This window comes from Mauremys mutica, chromosome 3 (assembly GCF_020497125.1).
Source record: "Mauremys mutica isolate MM-2020 ecotype Southern chromosome 3, ASM2049712v1, whole genome shotgun sequence".
In the NCBI taxonomy this organism is placed as follows: domain Eukaryota; kingdom Metazoa; phylum Chordata; order Testudines; family Geoemydidae; genus Mauremys; species Mauremys mutica.
In genome coordinates, this window is record NC_059074.1 from 9,727,511 (window position 1) to 9,744,423 (window position 16,913).

The 16,913-nt window shown below is 42.6% G+C and overlaps 1 protein-coding gene across 1 annotated transcript in view; it reads right to left on the reverse strand.

The window, feature by feature from the left end:
- The window catches only part of KIF13B (kinesin family member 13B), a 211,673-nt gene that overhangs the window by 105,650 nt on the left and 89,110 nt on the right, over positions 1–16,913 (reverse strand). Inside the window, exons 5-9 of the mRNA XM_045010266.1 lie at positions 16,673–16,765; positions 15,806–15,986; positions 15,229–15,316; positions 11,744–11,878; positions 6,984–7,096 (exon numbers count right to left, since the gene is read on the reverse strand). Of these exons, the coding sequence (XP_044866201.1) occupies positions 6,984–7,096; positions 11,744–11,878; positions 15,229–15,316; positions 15,806–15,986; positions 16,673–16,765 (610 nt within the window). The remainder of the gene's footprint in view (positions 1–6,983; positions 7,097–11,743; positions 11,879–15,228; positions 15,317–15,805; positions 15,987–16,672; positions 16,766–16,913) is intronic.

Consider the following 16,913-nt stretch of genomic DNA (forward strand, 5'->3'; position numbering starts at 1 on the left):
GGCTAGCCAGCATGTGTGGGAAATCCCTCCTCAGGAGTACAGATCCCAAGGGACCAAAGAGTTGCCCTAGAATCCTTCAACGTGTGAATGGATGCGTCAGTCTTCTCAGCAAATAACTTGTCCCTTCAAAAGCAAGGTCGTTCCACGATAGTTTGGACCTCTTCAGGGAAGCCAGACAAGTAAAACCACAAAGCATGTCTCATCACAATGGCCACAGAAATCGAGTGCGCCACGGTGTCAGCTGCATCTTGCGTGGATTGGGGGGACACTTTAGCCAACAGCTGGCCCTCACTGACTATTGCCTTGAATTGTTCTTTGTGAGAATCAGGCAGTTGCTCAATAAAGGCACTGAGTTTCGTGTAGTTTTGGTAGTCATATTTTGCCAATAAGACTTGGTAGTTTGCTACACGGAACTGGAGAATAGCTGATAAATATGGCTTCCTGACGAACAGATCCAAACATTTCCAGTCCACCCGGTCATAAGGGGTGGATCTGAACTGGTGCTGGCAGCCCCTACAGTTAACTGCATCCAAAATGATGGAATTAGGAGGCGGATGGGAAAAGAGAAATTCTGTGTTCTTTGCTAGCACGTAATACTTTTTGTCTGCCTGCTTGCATATTGGCTGGACAGATGCAGGGGTCTTCTATATGACTTTGGCAGGATCCAGGAATGCCTCAATAATAGGGAGGGCCACTCTGGAGGAGGAGGAGGAATGTAAAATGTTCACCAGATTGTGGTAAGATTTGGTATTCTCCTGCAAAGGTATTTGTAGGGCTTCTGCCACCCATTGTGCCAGGCCCTGGAATAATGTGAAATCAGCCACTGATGGCACAGGGGGCATCACTGTCTTGTCTGGTTGGTACCATGGCTGACCAAACCAGGGAGGCTGTGGATTGGGTGGATGATATGCCTGATGCTCATAGTAAAATTGAACCCCAGGTGAGAAGAGTGGCGGGAACCCACGTTTTCTCACTCACTTTCTGACTCTGATGATGAGAAAAGCAGCGCACGGCAGGGAGATGTCAGTGGGTCCAGGTCTCTGGGAAAACTTGGTATTGGGGCCCTGATACTGAGTAGGGGTGAGTCAGGTGTATTGCACACTGAAAGATCTGTCGTGCACTGGAAAGCCAGTGGTGCAGATGGCATCGGTACTGCCGATAGTTGTTAGTGCAGAGAGGCTTGCACCGATGGAGTTGGAGCTGTGGACTTGGCCACAAAGTCCATTGATGCCAGATGCACCGGAGTCGGTACTGGTGCTGATATCCGTACCGATGAAGCCTTCCCCAGGGCGGATCTTCTATATTTTTCATGCCCCTGCAGTACCGATGCTTCTTTGCCCATGCCTATTGGGTCTTTGGGCAGTCAAATTTCTCTGTCATATGGTACTGCTTGTACCCTGGGTACCAGTTTTAGATGACTTTGGTGCTGTTGGTACCAATGATACTAATGAAGCTGGAAATAGTTTTCAGCTCCATCAGGGCTCGCTACGGGGACTCACAGACCTTCTCTTAGAGGCCTTGTGTGAGTGGCTTATCTCTCTAGGCTCAGCTCCCTTCGATGTAGAGGGTTGTGGTGAGAGTTCCTGCAGGGACTCAAAGGTTGAAAGGCTGACTCCATGAGCAGGAGTTTGAGAATTAACTCCCTGTCTTTCCTGGGCCTAGGCTTCAGCTGCCAGCACAAGCCACACTTTTGTGGAATGTGCTTTTCTCCCAGGCAGCGAACACACTGCGAGTGTCCATCGGTCACTGGGATAGATTCCATGCAACTGAGGCACTTTTTGAAGCCCGGGGAGCCGGGCACACCCTTGTCCAGGGGTTCACCCCCACCAGGGTTGGTGGGAAGCAAACTCTTACTACTACTACTTTTTTAGACATGGCCAAACAAAAATACAAATGAAATAACAATGAAAGAAAGCTTCAAGGGAAGCTAAAATGAGCAAATCTAAAGGGATTTAAAGATCCATGAATGGACAGCTGAAGCTCTATCTCTTGCCAGGGGCTGTTCAGAAGGAACTGCAGAGGGATTGCTCACACATGCTGGCTAGCTTCGTGGCAGGTGAGGAGCAATGCATGCATGGGTGGGACAGATGGCTACCAAAATTGTCTGATCAACAGTGCAAGGACGCAGGCACACCTACAGTGGAGCACCCATAGGGACACTACCCGAAGAAGCAGCTTACTTATCTGTTCTGTAACTGTTGTTCTTGGAGATGTGTTGCACATATCCATTCCACTCTTGGTGTGTGCGCATCCAGTTCAGCCCCTATAAACTCTATCCTCTGAACGAGTGAGAGGACAGACTTTTCTGAGTCGCTCAACAGTCCCAGTGCCTTACAATTTGACTGGATAAGAATTACAGTACCTGAATCCTGAAATGGCCTCTCGCAAGCCAGTAGTCCAGATAGGGATAGATTTATACTCCTAACTTTCCCAGGAAGGCAGCTACCAGTCCCATACATTTTGTGAAAATCCAGGGAGCTGCCAACAGGCCGAAAGGCAGCACTGGTAGCAAAATTGGTTTACCAAGAATCTGACATACTTACTATGGTCTTGATAAATCCTCAAATGGAAACAGGCATCATTTAAGTCGAGGGTAGCATAGCAGTCTCCAGGATACAGAGAGGGGGAAAATGGAAGCTAGTGACATAATACAAAATTATTTTTTTTAGATATCTGTTGAGCTGATGTGGTTCTAAAGTTGGCCTGAGACATCCCTTTGCTTTCAGTATTATAAAATAGCAGGATGAAATCCCTGTTCCTCTGTGACATTGAGGAACCTCTTCTATGGCTACCACCCAGATGAGAGTTTGAACCTCCTGAAGGAGGAGCACCTAGTGAGAGTGGTCCTTGAATACGGAAAGAAAAACTGCAGAGTGTACCCTACTTCCATGGTACATAAGACCAATTGGTCTGAAGTAATTTGGGACCACGCACTGAAGAAACAGAAGAGATGGTTTGCAAACAAAAGGGAAAGAGAGACTAGAATCAGGAAGACTCATCTGACATCCTCAATTGAATTATAAGAATGGTTGCTTAGTACCCCCAGGGCACCTAGAGGGACCAGGAGGAACTGGAGGGGAAGGAGTTGGCCTGCACCTATAATTCCTACTCTTTTTCCTCAACAGGTACTGGTGAGGTGCAAGAATGGGTATTTGCGGGACTGCTGAGGACAAAAGTGCTTTCTCGAAGGGGCAAGAGTATACATGACCAATGACTTCAGAGTTGCCCTTGAGTCCTTTAAGCTGTGAAGTATATAATCCGTCTGAGCTGAAAAGAGGGATGAACCTGCTGAGCTTCCTGGGGCCCTGAAGACTGTAACCACGAGCACGGCTGTGGCAGAGGCCATGGTCTTACCAGCCAAGTTAGCGACATCCAAACCAGCCTGAAGCAACATTTTTGCCACTAACTTCCCTTCATCCACCTGTGAAAGGAACTCCTGTTTAGTGTCCTCAGACACTTTTCCATAAATTTCAGGACAACATCTCAGATGTTAAAGTCATATCGCCCAATAAGGCCTGCTGGATGGCAATTCAAAGCTGTACACTTACCACAGAATAAATTTTTCTACCAAACAAGTCCAGCTTTTTGGCACCCTTTGGCGTAGGGATAGCGGCCTGCAGTCCCATGACTTCCCTCTCTTTGGCAGCCGAGAGAATGAGTGATCCCAGAAAGGGGTAGGAATAAAAATGCTCAAAGCCTTGTGAGGGAACATAATATCTAAGCTCCTTCCCACTGGTTTTGATGTGGGAGGGAGTTGCCACAGCCACAATGATGGGGTCTGAATTAGCTGTTACCATGCAAGAAAGAGATCTTGAAGTCATTGTGGATAGTTCTCTGAAAACATCCCCTCAATGTGCAGCAGCAGTCAAAAAAGCAAACAGAATGTTGGGAATCATTAAGGGATAGTTAATAAAACTGAAAATATCATATTGCCTCTATATAAACCCATGGTACGCCCACATCTTGAATTCTGCATGCAGATGTGGTCACCCCATCTCAAAAAAGATATATTGGAATTGGAAAAGATACAGAAAAGGGCAACAAAAATGATTAGGCATATGGAACAACTTCCATATGAGGAGAGATTAATAAGCCTGGGACTTTTCAGCTTGGAAAAGAGATGACTAAGGGTACGTCTACACTACCCGCCGGATTGTTCGATGTATCGGGGATTGATTTATTGCGTCTCGTCTGGACACGATAAATCAATCCGCTAATCAATGCGTGTACTCCACCTCGACAGGAGGAGCAAGCAGAGTCGACAGGGGAGCTGCGGCAGTCGACTTGCTGCCCTGAGGACGGCCAGGTAAGTCGAACCAAGATACTTCGAAGTCTAGTGTAGCCCAGGCCTAAGTGGGAACGGGGGGGAGAGGATATGATAGAGTTCATGGAGGATAGGTCCATCAATGGCTATTAGTCAGGATGGCCAGGGATGGTGTCCCTAGCCTCTGTTTGCCAGAAGCTGAGAACGGGCGACAGGGGATGGATCACTTGATTACCTGTTCTGTTCATTCCCTCTGAAGCACCTAGCATTAGCCATTGTCGGAAGACAGGATACTGGATTAGATGGACCTTTGGTCTGACCTAGTATGGCCATTCTTATGTTCTAGAGCCTTGATGGATGCTAAAATCCCCTTATCGATTGGTAGTGCCACCTGAGATGGCATAGCTGGGGCCAGAATGTCAATGATGCAGTGAGAAAACTCCTTAACCTCCTCTACTTGAATGTCCAATGCTGAGAACACCCATTTTAGGATCCCTTGGAGAGCCCTGTAGTCATCAGGAGGGGGCAAAGACACTCCCGAGGAACTGCTTAATGGGGTATGTGTGGGGGATGGGAGGAAGCTAGCACAGGTTAAGGCTGGGCCCCCTCTGATAGTTGTTCCACAGTATCCTCGCTGGTAAAGTATAGGAGAGGAGCGGCGAGCCACACACTGTGGCTGAGAGACATAAGAGCCAACCTCCAAGTAAGAAGAATCGGCATCTCCTGACCATGGAGGGGCCACTTCAGTTGGTGCTGGAGATTGCTGCCAAGAGTCCAGAGAAGAACAAAGAGAAGCCATCATCACTGGCTTCCCTCTGGATGGTAAAGGCAGATGATAGCTTAGGGACATGGGAGGTTGATTTGATACCGAGTGCTGCATTGAAGAGGCTGATGCTGAACAGTCTACCTATACTGTAGGAGAGATCTCCTGCCCCACTGGGGACAGCAGTGCCGATAAGCTCAACAAGTTCCTTGCAGCTGCAAATGCCTCTGGCATGGATGGTACTGGAACAGTCACTGACCAGTACACAAGAGACTAAGTTGATGCTGCAGATGATAAATGTGCCGCTCTGGGCCCTGGACTCAATGTTGTTTGCCTCAATGCCTGAATCAATGGTGTCATTTTATCCAAAAAGTGAGTGGAGGAGTGCTTCGATTTTGATTGCACTCTATTCATCACTTTGCCCCGTCTCTTGGCAGACTTAGGGATCAGAGATCTACCTCTCCCAGCAATGTCTTTGGAAGGCTTCTGTTTCTTCCTGGGCACCCACAAGGATGAGCGGTGCCAGGACTCAGTCAGCAATGGAGATGTACTGCTCACACATGCCAAAGTGCTCAGTACCCTCTCTGACCGAGAAGACTCTGAAGGTGTGCTCAGAGCAGCCTCCATCAAAAGATACTTCAGCCTGGCCTCTCCATCTCTTTTGGTTCTTGGCTTGAAGTCCTTTTCAATCTGGCACAGATCCCTAACGTGAGTCTCACCAAAACACTTTAAACAACTAGAGCGCAGCTTGCTTGTAGGCATCAGCTTTGAGTAAGAAAGACAGGGCCTGAAGCCTGGGACTGAGGAATTCCTTGGTACTGACAAACGGAACCCCAAAATTGGGGGACTGAGAAAAAACTAACGGATACTAAACAAACTTATCTATCACTAACACACACCAAGAACTATGTAACTAGGTAACTATATACAAGAAAAACACACCGAGAACTTGCTAAAGCAAGACCAGATTCTAACAACTGTCATGGGCAGCAAGAAGGAACTGAGGGGGGCCAGGAGTGGCTTTGCCTTTTATTAAGATAATGTTAAAAAACCAAAGTGAATGGCACACAGTTTAAGCATAGAAGTTTCTGGTTATCAGGGAATAACATACAGATTATCGAGGGTGCATGTGGTGCTGTGTGGCAGCAGAGGGCACTTGAGCTGGTCTGATGGGTACTGCCAAGGGGAAAATTTCTGACCATTGTGCTCATGGCACACACCAAGAGTGGAATGCATGTGTAATCACTCAAAGAAGAACAAAAGCCTTCCAACCATTGTCATTTCAGTTGTGTAACTTTATCTCAGGTTCACAGAATTAATGTTTATCTGATTAGTAGCTACATCTTCAGTGTAACAAATACCTAAAGCAGTAACAGCCCTTGCCCATCCAACACCCACTTCAGACAAATGAAATTTAGTTTGGTGGCCTCCATCTAGTCCCCTTTTTGTACACATCAATTTGCCATAATTATTAGTCTCTATTCATGAAGATAACTGCAAGTGCAGGAGTGTCAGAAGTAAGGCAAGACCCTGCTTTTCCAAAAAAGCAGCTATAAAAAAAAAAAAGTTAGCCAGTGGCATTTCCACTAATATTCTCTTCCAACACAAGCTACATTGCTTAGCAATGTATCAATTTTATATGTGAGAAACTCATAAAATAAAAAGTTTTCAGCCTTTATAATCATGTCCTTGCAACACAAATTACATGCATAACTGTTGCAGGGAGTATAAACCAGCATAAAACACATCTTAAATACTTAAAATGTGCACAGATCACTTGAGAATTCCTATAGAAATAACACTGAAATACAAAACTACCTCAGAAAAGCCTGAACTGGTTACAAGTACCTTGCAGAAATCTTATTGATTAAACAGTGCATTAGAAGTTTGATGTAGCTTTCCTTTATTGCCTATTTTAACAAAAACAGCAGCCAGAAAAATCATTAAAAGCCTTACTTGTTAATGTTGCTTCCTTCCTTCAGCCTGTCACCTGCAGCACCAGTCTTAGTTGCCCTTTCGCTGCCTGCTAAGTCCACCAGACTCAGCTTGCCCACTTTCTCACCCGATGTCTGAGGAATGGACAAGAGAAGAGTTACTGTTAAAAGATTTTACTCACTCAAACTTCTAGTTAAGTTTCACAGTTTGCCACGTTTTCAAATAAGAATGCAGGTTCTATTCATTACTTCCGACCTTTTATCTGACACATTTTAAAATAAGTATCAGAGGGGTAGCCGTGTTAGTCTGGATCTGTAAAAGCAGCAAAGAATCCTGTGGCACCTTATAGACTAACAGACATATTGGAGCATGAGCTTTCGTGGGTGAATGCCCACTTCGTCGGATGCAAGTCACCCACGAAAGCTCATGCTCCAAAACGTCTGTTAGTCTATAAGGTGCCACAGGATTTTAAAATAAATATTATAACAAGTACTGAACATTAAAACATAGCGTTTTGAATAAAAAATAATCTTTCTATTACTTTAGTTGCTGCCTCAAAAGTGGTAATGTGGGATGCATCAAGAACTCCAAGACCACTAGCTGGACACCTAAGTACCAGAAAGGAGGAATGCAGCCAGTATCAGACAGGTATAAAGCAAGAAGAGTGGGAAGAGGGAACACAGGCAATGGACCAGGAGTCACAGATCAGGATGCTCAATCTAATCGGGGGCAACATCTCTAACTTTGATTCCTATTTTCAAGATGAGAAAACTGTTGCTTGTCCAAAGCGACAGTGGGAGTCAGGGACTCCTGAATGCCAATCTCAGGTCTGCTGTACACTTAAACCTTAGAATGACTTAGCTATGCCAGTCAGAGGTGTGAAAAATTCTTACCCTTGAGAGATATAGACAGGCTGACTTTAGTCCTGCTATAGACACCTTTAGGTTGACAAATGAATTTTTCCAGCAACCTAGCTACTGCCTCTTAAGAAGGTGGATTTACTACAGTGACATAAATAACCCACACACTACAGCAACGTAGCTATAGTACCATGGCTGTGCTGCTGTAGTGCTTGTAGCATAAACAGCCCCTCAGTTTTGACACTGATTCCCAGTCCAGTGTTCAGATTCCATCACTCTGAAAATAAGAATGAGCAAAGCAGGAAGTATGTAATAATCCCACATTTTATAAAGGGCAGATATTTACAAAAATACTAAGATGACAGGGAAGGTTTCTCGCGTCCTCTCCAAAGACCTTCTCCTTAAAGAAGGAATTTCAAGCTGATTAAAAAACTTTCAACTCTCAACTTTAACCCAATAGAAGTTTTATCATAAATTCTTGTTACTCTTGCCAGTTATAGCTGGACCAAAAATAAATTTTTCAAACATTCAACCTGGGATTTGGACTTCTCTTAAATTAATAAGTATCTTAAGCTTTTTCTTAGCTCCCAAAACCATAGTATGCAAATGCTAAGAGTATAATTACATTTTCAAAAGTACTTGTGTCTCATTGGAAAAAAAATCAATTAGATTATTTTTTTCCACTGGAATATAGGTACTTTTGAAAATGAAACTGTCTCCAAGCACGCTGCTCTTCTATCTCATAGCACAGTGGCATGTTGGATCATCTAATTTCACAACCTGAAGACAGCAGAAAAAAAAGCCAGGCCAGAAGCCCAGTGTTCCAGAAATTCATATAGCTGCATAGTCAGCAGGGTGGTAACTGGAGGACAAGAAGGGAAAGAGGAAAGCAAAACAACTATCTTGGGCCAAGCCTAACCAGAAGCATCAAAGAAACCAGAAATGCAACGTAGCAACAGAAAAACTAGAGAACCATGAAAAGTACAGCATTGTAGGGAATGTGACATAGCAAAGAGAGTGATCTGGAGGCTGGGGGGCGGGGGGAGATAGAATTGAGAGAGAAATAGAGCATGGTGGGTGGGGATGAGGGGAGTTAAAGAATGAAAAAGAGAAAATGGTTAGACAATAAGAAAAAGATTAAGGATGTGAGGAGAGGGAAATAAGGAAATGGAGAACAGGAGTTGGAGAGCACTTTGGGGGAAAACCCTACTGTATAGATCAGCTATTCAGATGAATACCACTTTTAGGCACTCAACAGTCAGCAAATATAAGGCAGACAAAATCTCACTAAATTATGCAGGTGACGTGAACACACACACACACACACACACACACGAACCCATATTAGATAAAGCAGTGGAGTCATAACACTGAATCTGTGACATATTTCCACAACAAACTGGTAAAATGTGGCCAGAATTCAAATTTCATCAAGGGAATCAGATAAAAGCAGTGGAGCTGAGAGGGACAAAACCCTTATTTAAAACCCAAAATAGCTTAATCAACAAAAAAATACAGAACGTGATTAGTAGTTTTTGGTTTTTTTTCTGGTTCTTCCTTGTTCAGCCATTAACCATGGGGACTGCAAACAGAGCACAAGCGGAAAAGACCTATTTCCTGCCTTGTCCCAGACCCCAAGCACTCCCATATCTGGGGGGACAGAGGGATGCGAATTGGGGGTGTGTGTGAAACCAAAGAATAAAACTCATTTAAGCTAAATGCTTTATGTTAATTCTACATTCAGTATAATTTGTTTTTCCACACTCTCCTCAAAGTGAGGGGGAAATTTGACCAGTGATGTTGGATGCTCAGCTGGCATTACATTGTTCACTTTTCATAGAATCATAGAACCATAGAGTTAGAAGGGACCAAAAGTGTCATCTAGTCTAACCCTCTGCCAAGATGCAGGACTTCTTGTGTCTAAACAAACCATGACAGATGGCTATCCAGCCTCTTCTTGAAAAATCTCCAGTGAAGACCCTTCCACGACTTCCCTAGGCAGTTTGCTCCATTGTCCTACTGTTCTTACAGTGAGGACATTTTTCCTGAGCTGTAATCTAAATCTGCTAATGCTGTAGTTTGAACCCATTGCCTCTTGGCCTGTCCTCTGGGGCAAGAGAGAACAATTTTTCTCCATCTATTTTATGGCAGCTTTTCAGGTATTTGAAGATCGCTATCATATCCCTCTTAATCTCCTCTTTTCCAAACTAAGCATACCCAGTTCCTTCAGTCTTTGCTCATACAGATTGCATTCCATCTTTGTCGTTCACCTCTGTATCCTTTCCAGTTTCTCTACATCCTTTCTATACAGCGGTGACCAAAATTGGACACAGTAGTACAGCTGAGGTCTACTCAGCAGTACTATCACTTCCTGTGATTTGCATCCTATGTCTCTGTTAATGCAACCCACAATTGCATTTGGTTTGGGGTTTTTTTTGCAGCAGCAGCATGTTGACTCATGTTGAAGTTCTGATCAACCACAACTCCCAGATACTTCTCTGCAGGGCAGATGCCAGGTCAGTTATCCCCCATTCTGTATTTGTGCATTTGTTTTTTCTTAAGTGTAGCACCTTACATTTGTCTTTGCTGGATTTCATTTTGTCGTCTATAGCCCAGTTCTCCAATTTATCAAGATCCCTTTGAATTTTTGTTCTATCATCTCAAGTGTTTGCAACCCCCTCACCTCCAGCTTTGTGTTATCTGAAAATTTGGTCAGTATGCTCTCTATTCCTACATCTGATTATTTTACTGACTCCTAGGGACTGATAAGCTTCACAACTCCTTTTGTCTCAAGACTGGTTACCTGATCATTTTTAGCTTTGCCTTTAGAAAGGCCACAGGCTTACCACATGGCTAACAGGAAAAAGACAAATGTAGCTTAATAAGATTAATCAAACTTGTTTTAAGTTTGTCTGCAGAAGTTCTCTCAAATTTTTGTATTTTCAAGTTAAATTTGTTATGCCGTCACTGCTAGGTTGCCGAGGTTAAGAAAACGGAAAAGTAAATACTTTTCTCATCAAAAACAGGTAAACAAAATTAAAGGAAAGAAAGTACTCCTGACTGAGAAGGTGAAATCTTTGTAACATTTTTAGCAAACATACATTTGGAAATAGTCCATGAAAAAGTTACAACCTGAAATCTTCATACCTGCACAAAGGTTTCTTCATTCTGAAGTCTACCATCACAAAATATCTCCATCAAATATTTTCTCGTAAAGGACAAAGCCAGTTTTACATTCAAACACTCTTCCAACACTTCAGTTTCCCACCCTCCCACATTATTATTATTACCCTAGTATTACTGTAGCACTTAGGAGCCCCAGTCATGGAACAGGACCCCACTGTGTTAGGTGCAGTACAAACAGCACAAAACAAGAGTCTGTGCCCAAAGAGATTACAATCTAAATATAAGAAAAGAGGCAACAGATGGATACAGACTGACCAATAGGCGAGTACAAGAAAACAGACAATACTGGTTAGTGTGATAGGCACTGGTTTCAGCACGTCAGCAGCCTGACCATTGTCAAGCTTTTTATAGGCACCGTGGCAAAGGTGCTTTAAGGAGGGATCTGGAGGATACTGAGTCAGTTTTGCAGAAGTTTTACTTTCCATCTAGCCCCCAAATCTATATTACAAACTTTTGTTTTAAAATACATGTTTTATTGCTTCAGATATTAGGATTGAGGAATCCTCATTAAATCTACTGCAGCTTTGGGCTTGCACCCTTGTATCATTGCATTTCAAAAGCCAGATTTCAATCTTACACGTCCATCAAAACATCTACAAAAACCTAGCTTCATTACACATGTGCACAAACACAGCAGTCTATTGAAACATTACAAAAGCCATGATTAGAATCTGTAGCTTGGATTAGACATCAGAGGTCAAAGTCTCTACCTGCAAATCTCCCACTATTACTTACCCCTGATTGTACATCATACAGTGTGTGTGTGAGGGTGATCTTGAAGACTGCATGTGACCGACTGCTCTCTTCATTCATATTGGTTGCAGCCACTGTTCGAGATTTGTTACCCTCTGACATCAAAGACTCTATGTCCTAAATAAAATCGTAAGGCCTTTAATAATATGTACTAGGCACTATCTGCACAAACATTGCTTTCACTAAACTACTTCAATAGATAGTAAAAATAATTTTGTTAAATGTAAAATAGACAACTTTCTCCCTGGGTTTGATTTTTTTTTAAAGTATCTAAAGATTAAATCACAATATTGTGCTATTTTAAGTTCAAGAGTAAGCAGTAAACAGTCACTGAGCCTAACGCAATTTAAACAACATCACTATTTGTATGTTATCCATTAACTTTATTTGGGTCTCAAGGTGGGGGATACAGTATTCCTTTTTATTGGCTGGCTGGCTGAACAAAACATTAATTTACTGCAATGAACAAAGTAAAATGGCATTTCATTTGTGAAATCATAGAACATCAGGGTTGGAAGATATCTCAGGAGGTTATATTGTCCAACTCCCTGCTTTGCAGGATCAATCCCCAGACAGATTTTTGCCCCAGATCACTAAGTGGCCCCCTCAAAGATTGAACTCACAACCCTGGGTTTAGCAGGCCAATGCTCAAACCACTGAGCTATCCCTCCCCCCAATACTGCAGCATTTTAGCTCACTCAGTAGTTTGAGCTTTTCATTAACATGCATTTTTAATTCATGCCTAGAACCTTAAATTTTATAAAAGCAAAACAATCAACAGAACAGGTTATGATGTTTCTCTCCTGGACAAAAGCTTGGGAAGCCCTAGAATGCCACAATTCATCAGTGGCCTCAGAGACACCCTGAGGCATAGGAGCTGCATGTTGTATGTCAATCTTACAAAATGGTCACAGACTTTCTGCCCCTACACAAAATCTATTCACCCAACCTTTAGCAGGATGATGCTGGGGAAGGAAAAAGCAAAACAAAACCACAATGCTTTCCTGCGCTGTGTGTGTGGAATTTTGCAAGACTGCTGTGTAGTGTGTATGAAAAATGTACATGAAATAATTTTATTTATAGAAACCAGTAGTAAGGACTGGAAGAATTAACAGGGTGCTCATAACAGTACTCATGAACCAACCTCTGTATTGCAAATGTGTCTGCTTAGAGGCATAAGAGTTTTGTAATTCCATCTTATATTTACTAGCTTTTCTGACAGCATATCAAATAGCTTCATGAAGACATTGTGCTGCACAATCCTTAGAATCTGAATTACTTAGGTTGAACATAGGGTTGCTACATGATTATTAATAATACTCTTCCTTTATTTAGTACATTCCATCCAAGGATCTTAAGTGCTTTACAAATACTAACTAGTTAATCCTGTGTTCCCATCTGAGGAAATGGAGGCACAGAGAGATGAAATGACCTAATCAACCCTCAAAGCACATAGCTGGGTATCTGGTCTTTACTTTCTCCAGCAAAGGCAATGCACCAACCTTCCCTGTGAGCCTGTTACATGTCCAAACTGTTTTTGTTTGTATAGCCTAGGTTACTGAGACTACAAGTTAAGGTTGCAGTAAGGAAGAACTATTAAACCAGCCTTGTAAATCTCCCATTTCCTTTTTTTTTCTCTTCTCAATGTTAGGTGGTGTCATAAACAGATAGTTAAGGGTTAAGGTCTCTTTTACCTGTAAAGGGTTAACAAGCTCAGTAACCTGAGAAACACCTGACCAGAGGACCAATCAGAGACAAGATAATTTCAAATCTCTGTGGAGGGAAGCCTTTGTCTGTGTTCTTTGTTAGAGTGTTCTCTTTTTGGATCTAAGAGAGGCCAGACATGTCTCCAAGTTCTCCTGGAGTAGTTCCTACTATCCAATAGTGAGTATTAATTAGAAAGGCGGATTAGTCTTATAATTTGATTTCTACATTTGTAATTGTGTGTTTGCTATAGAATTTCTTTAATGCTGTACTGTTATTGCTTTTACTGAGAAAGAAAGGAGGGGGGATTCTCTCCAGAGATTAATAAGTTTAGACCCTGTGTATTTTTTCATTTTGGTATTACAGAGATAGTTACTTTCTTTTTATTCTTTAATAAATCTTTTCTGTTAAGGACTTGGTTGATCTTTCCTTGGGTGGATTCTCAGGGAAAGGGGAGGAGGGAGGCATCCCTCTGTAGTTGGATCCCGGTATCTCTCCTAGGAAAAGGGAGGGGGGAGGAAGCAGGGGGGGAATGGTTTATTTCTCCTAGGTGTAAGAACTCCATGGATTTGGGGCTCGGGATCCCCAGGGATTTTGGGGAAGGACTGTGTCCCAATACACGTACATTATTGGGTGGTGGCAGCTTTTACCAGATCTAAACTAGGATTTAAGTTTAGAAGGATCCATGCAGGTCCCCACCTTGTGAACCCAACAGCTCCAAGTGGGAGTGAGACCTATGACATGGTTGGCAGCGGTGACGAACCTGAGAGCCATACAGAGGCAAGGCTTTTCTACCAAAGGGAGTTTTGAAGCAGTTTTCAGGGTTGGAAGAAATCTTCAGCTAGGTTGGCTGGAGGAAATTAGGTTTTCTAACAAGGCTTTTGTTAGAAGACACCCCCTACTGAGAGGTACTTGGAATTGCTACAGGCACTTGCTAGACCGGTTTGGTTAGTGCTGTGAAGAGAGGGGGGTAGAAGTATTCAGTTTCTAACTGGTATTGTTAGAAGGCATCTTCAGCAAGGTTGGCTGGAGGGAATTAGGTTTTCTGGCAAGGCTTTGTTATAGGAGACCCCATACTGAGAGCTACTTAGCAAAGGCGAGAGACACTGGTTAAACCAGTTTGTCTTACTCTTGAAGAGAGGGGGGGAAATTTTTTTTTTCTTTCTCGGTCAAAAGCACAGTCAGTGGCTGTGAACAGTCACTCCCGCAGAACACAATTTGCAAAACAATAGATTTGATTTCTCCTTGTTTAGTCCAGGATAGACAGGGTTAGGAACTGAAGCAAGCAACCCAGTAAATTCACTGACTGCAGAGGGGTGTGGCCAGCACCAGAAAGCACAAAGACATGAGTACCAGTCAAACAGCTAACCACAAGAAAGACATGGAGAAGCAACAAGCCAGAGAGGCTGACCACAGGAGGGCGTTGGAGCTCCAGAGGGAGGCCCACCAGCAGGCCCTGGAATTTGTTTGTATAGCCTAGGTTACTGAGACTACAAGTTAAGGTTGCAGTAAGGAAGAACTATTAAACCAGCCTTGTAAATCTCCCACTTCCTTTTTTTTTCTCTTCCCAATGTTAGGTGGTAAGAGCGGTACTCACATGTTTAGGACTTTCATAAAGGATTTCTTTAAGCATATTCTCTCTTAATCCCTTAATTACAGAAACATAATATAAAAATAATCTCGCTACTATAAACAACACTTGAGCAGCAACTATAAGAATTACCAGTTTCAAGATCTATTCCGTCCCTAAAATTGTCCCTTACCTTGTAGCTGGCGACAGCCAGTTTAGATAGTCCATCTACATAAGGACCAAAGACGTTGTGCTCTCTAACTTTTAATGACTGACGGCTTCTGTTTAAAAAAAAAAAGAAAAAAGATTTGTACTTATAAAAGTGCAGCTATCCAAGTACAATAAGGTTTTTAGTAAAACCACAATTTGTATCAACTTACCATTCAAAGCAATAGACAAGATGACGAGACCTTCTAGTATTCAAAGCAGGAATGGTTTAGTGTTATAGTGCACTAGACAAAAAACCCACCTGTCCATACATACAGTGTTGGCATTTCCCCATACCTCACTTCATGAAAATCAATGTGCGCATGAGAGTCAGTGTTTGGCACATATTGGGCTTTAAATAATAATATAGCAGCTATTTGTGGGGGGGTCTAAGGGGCAGAAGGAAGACAACACTATCCCATAACAGGGATAAGTCTTGTACCCTGATAGGATGCCTGAGAGGGAGTCCATTAGGGCAAGGTAGGAAGACAGCCTTAGCTCATGGAAACAAGATCATGTTACATTGTCCGAGGTCAAGCATCCGCTATATGTATACTGCTTACCCTTTGGGGTCAAGGAGATCTCTAACTTTCTCATTGTAAATCTCCATGTAGGAAACTTCCACTTTGAAACTCTGTTCTTCGTTTTCCTCTTTCTGTGCTCTTTCAAAGAGACCACTGCAGAGTCTCGGGATTAATCCAGGCTGGTCGGCTGTACCCATCATTGTATAAGATTTTCCAGACCCTGTGCATTTGAAACTAGTGTTAGTGTTTTTACAACCAATTTTTTTAGGTGATGGGAATAAGGGGGAAGTAAAGGGCAAAGAATGGTTTGGAACTTTTCACTGAATATTCTTTAAACACAATTTTCTATATATAAAGGAACCAAGACACCAATTAAAGGACAAAGTAAAAAGGGCGGCCTACTTATTAAATCAAGCTGAAAAGGAAAAGCCAAGCTACTTAAATTGATTGAAAGCACTTAGAGAGATGCATCCTTATCATGGACGTCAATTTAATGCCTACCTGAGTTTCATACCTACACAGTGCAAGTAAGCCAACTGAACAAGCCAAGTCATCTTTGTTTATCAAATTAAAAAATGATGAGCAATGACTATCTAAATGCAGAGTCAGGGATCTTCCATTACAGAATGTAAAAATACAACAAACCCAAGGACAGTCATGAACACAGAACATTCAGGAGACACTTATCCACAGCGTGGGAAAGCAGGGTAGCAGGGCACCAGAAATTAGCAATGTTATTCCAAAATGCCTTCTCACCTCAGCCCCCTAACAAAACAAACAGAAAAAAGCCCACATCTTATCTACATGGCTAGGTTTTTCCCATGTCAAAATCTAGCCCAAGAACAATTATTTCTGTCACAATACGTTTCTCATCAACAGCACTTTTTACACTCTGCAACGACTTACCAGTCTGTCCATAGGCAAAGATACATGCGTTGTAGCCCTCAAAGGCATTCTGAAGAATATTCTCTCCAAGGCACTTGAAAACAACATCTTGACCTAAAAATAAAATAAAAGCTGACGTTCAGGGAAAAAAACAACTGCTTTTACAGTCATGCCCTTCAGACTCCAAATCAGGCGAAAAGAACTAACTGTATGAAAGATTTACATCTTTCATAGTGTATCTCAATTAGATAGTAGGGTGTTT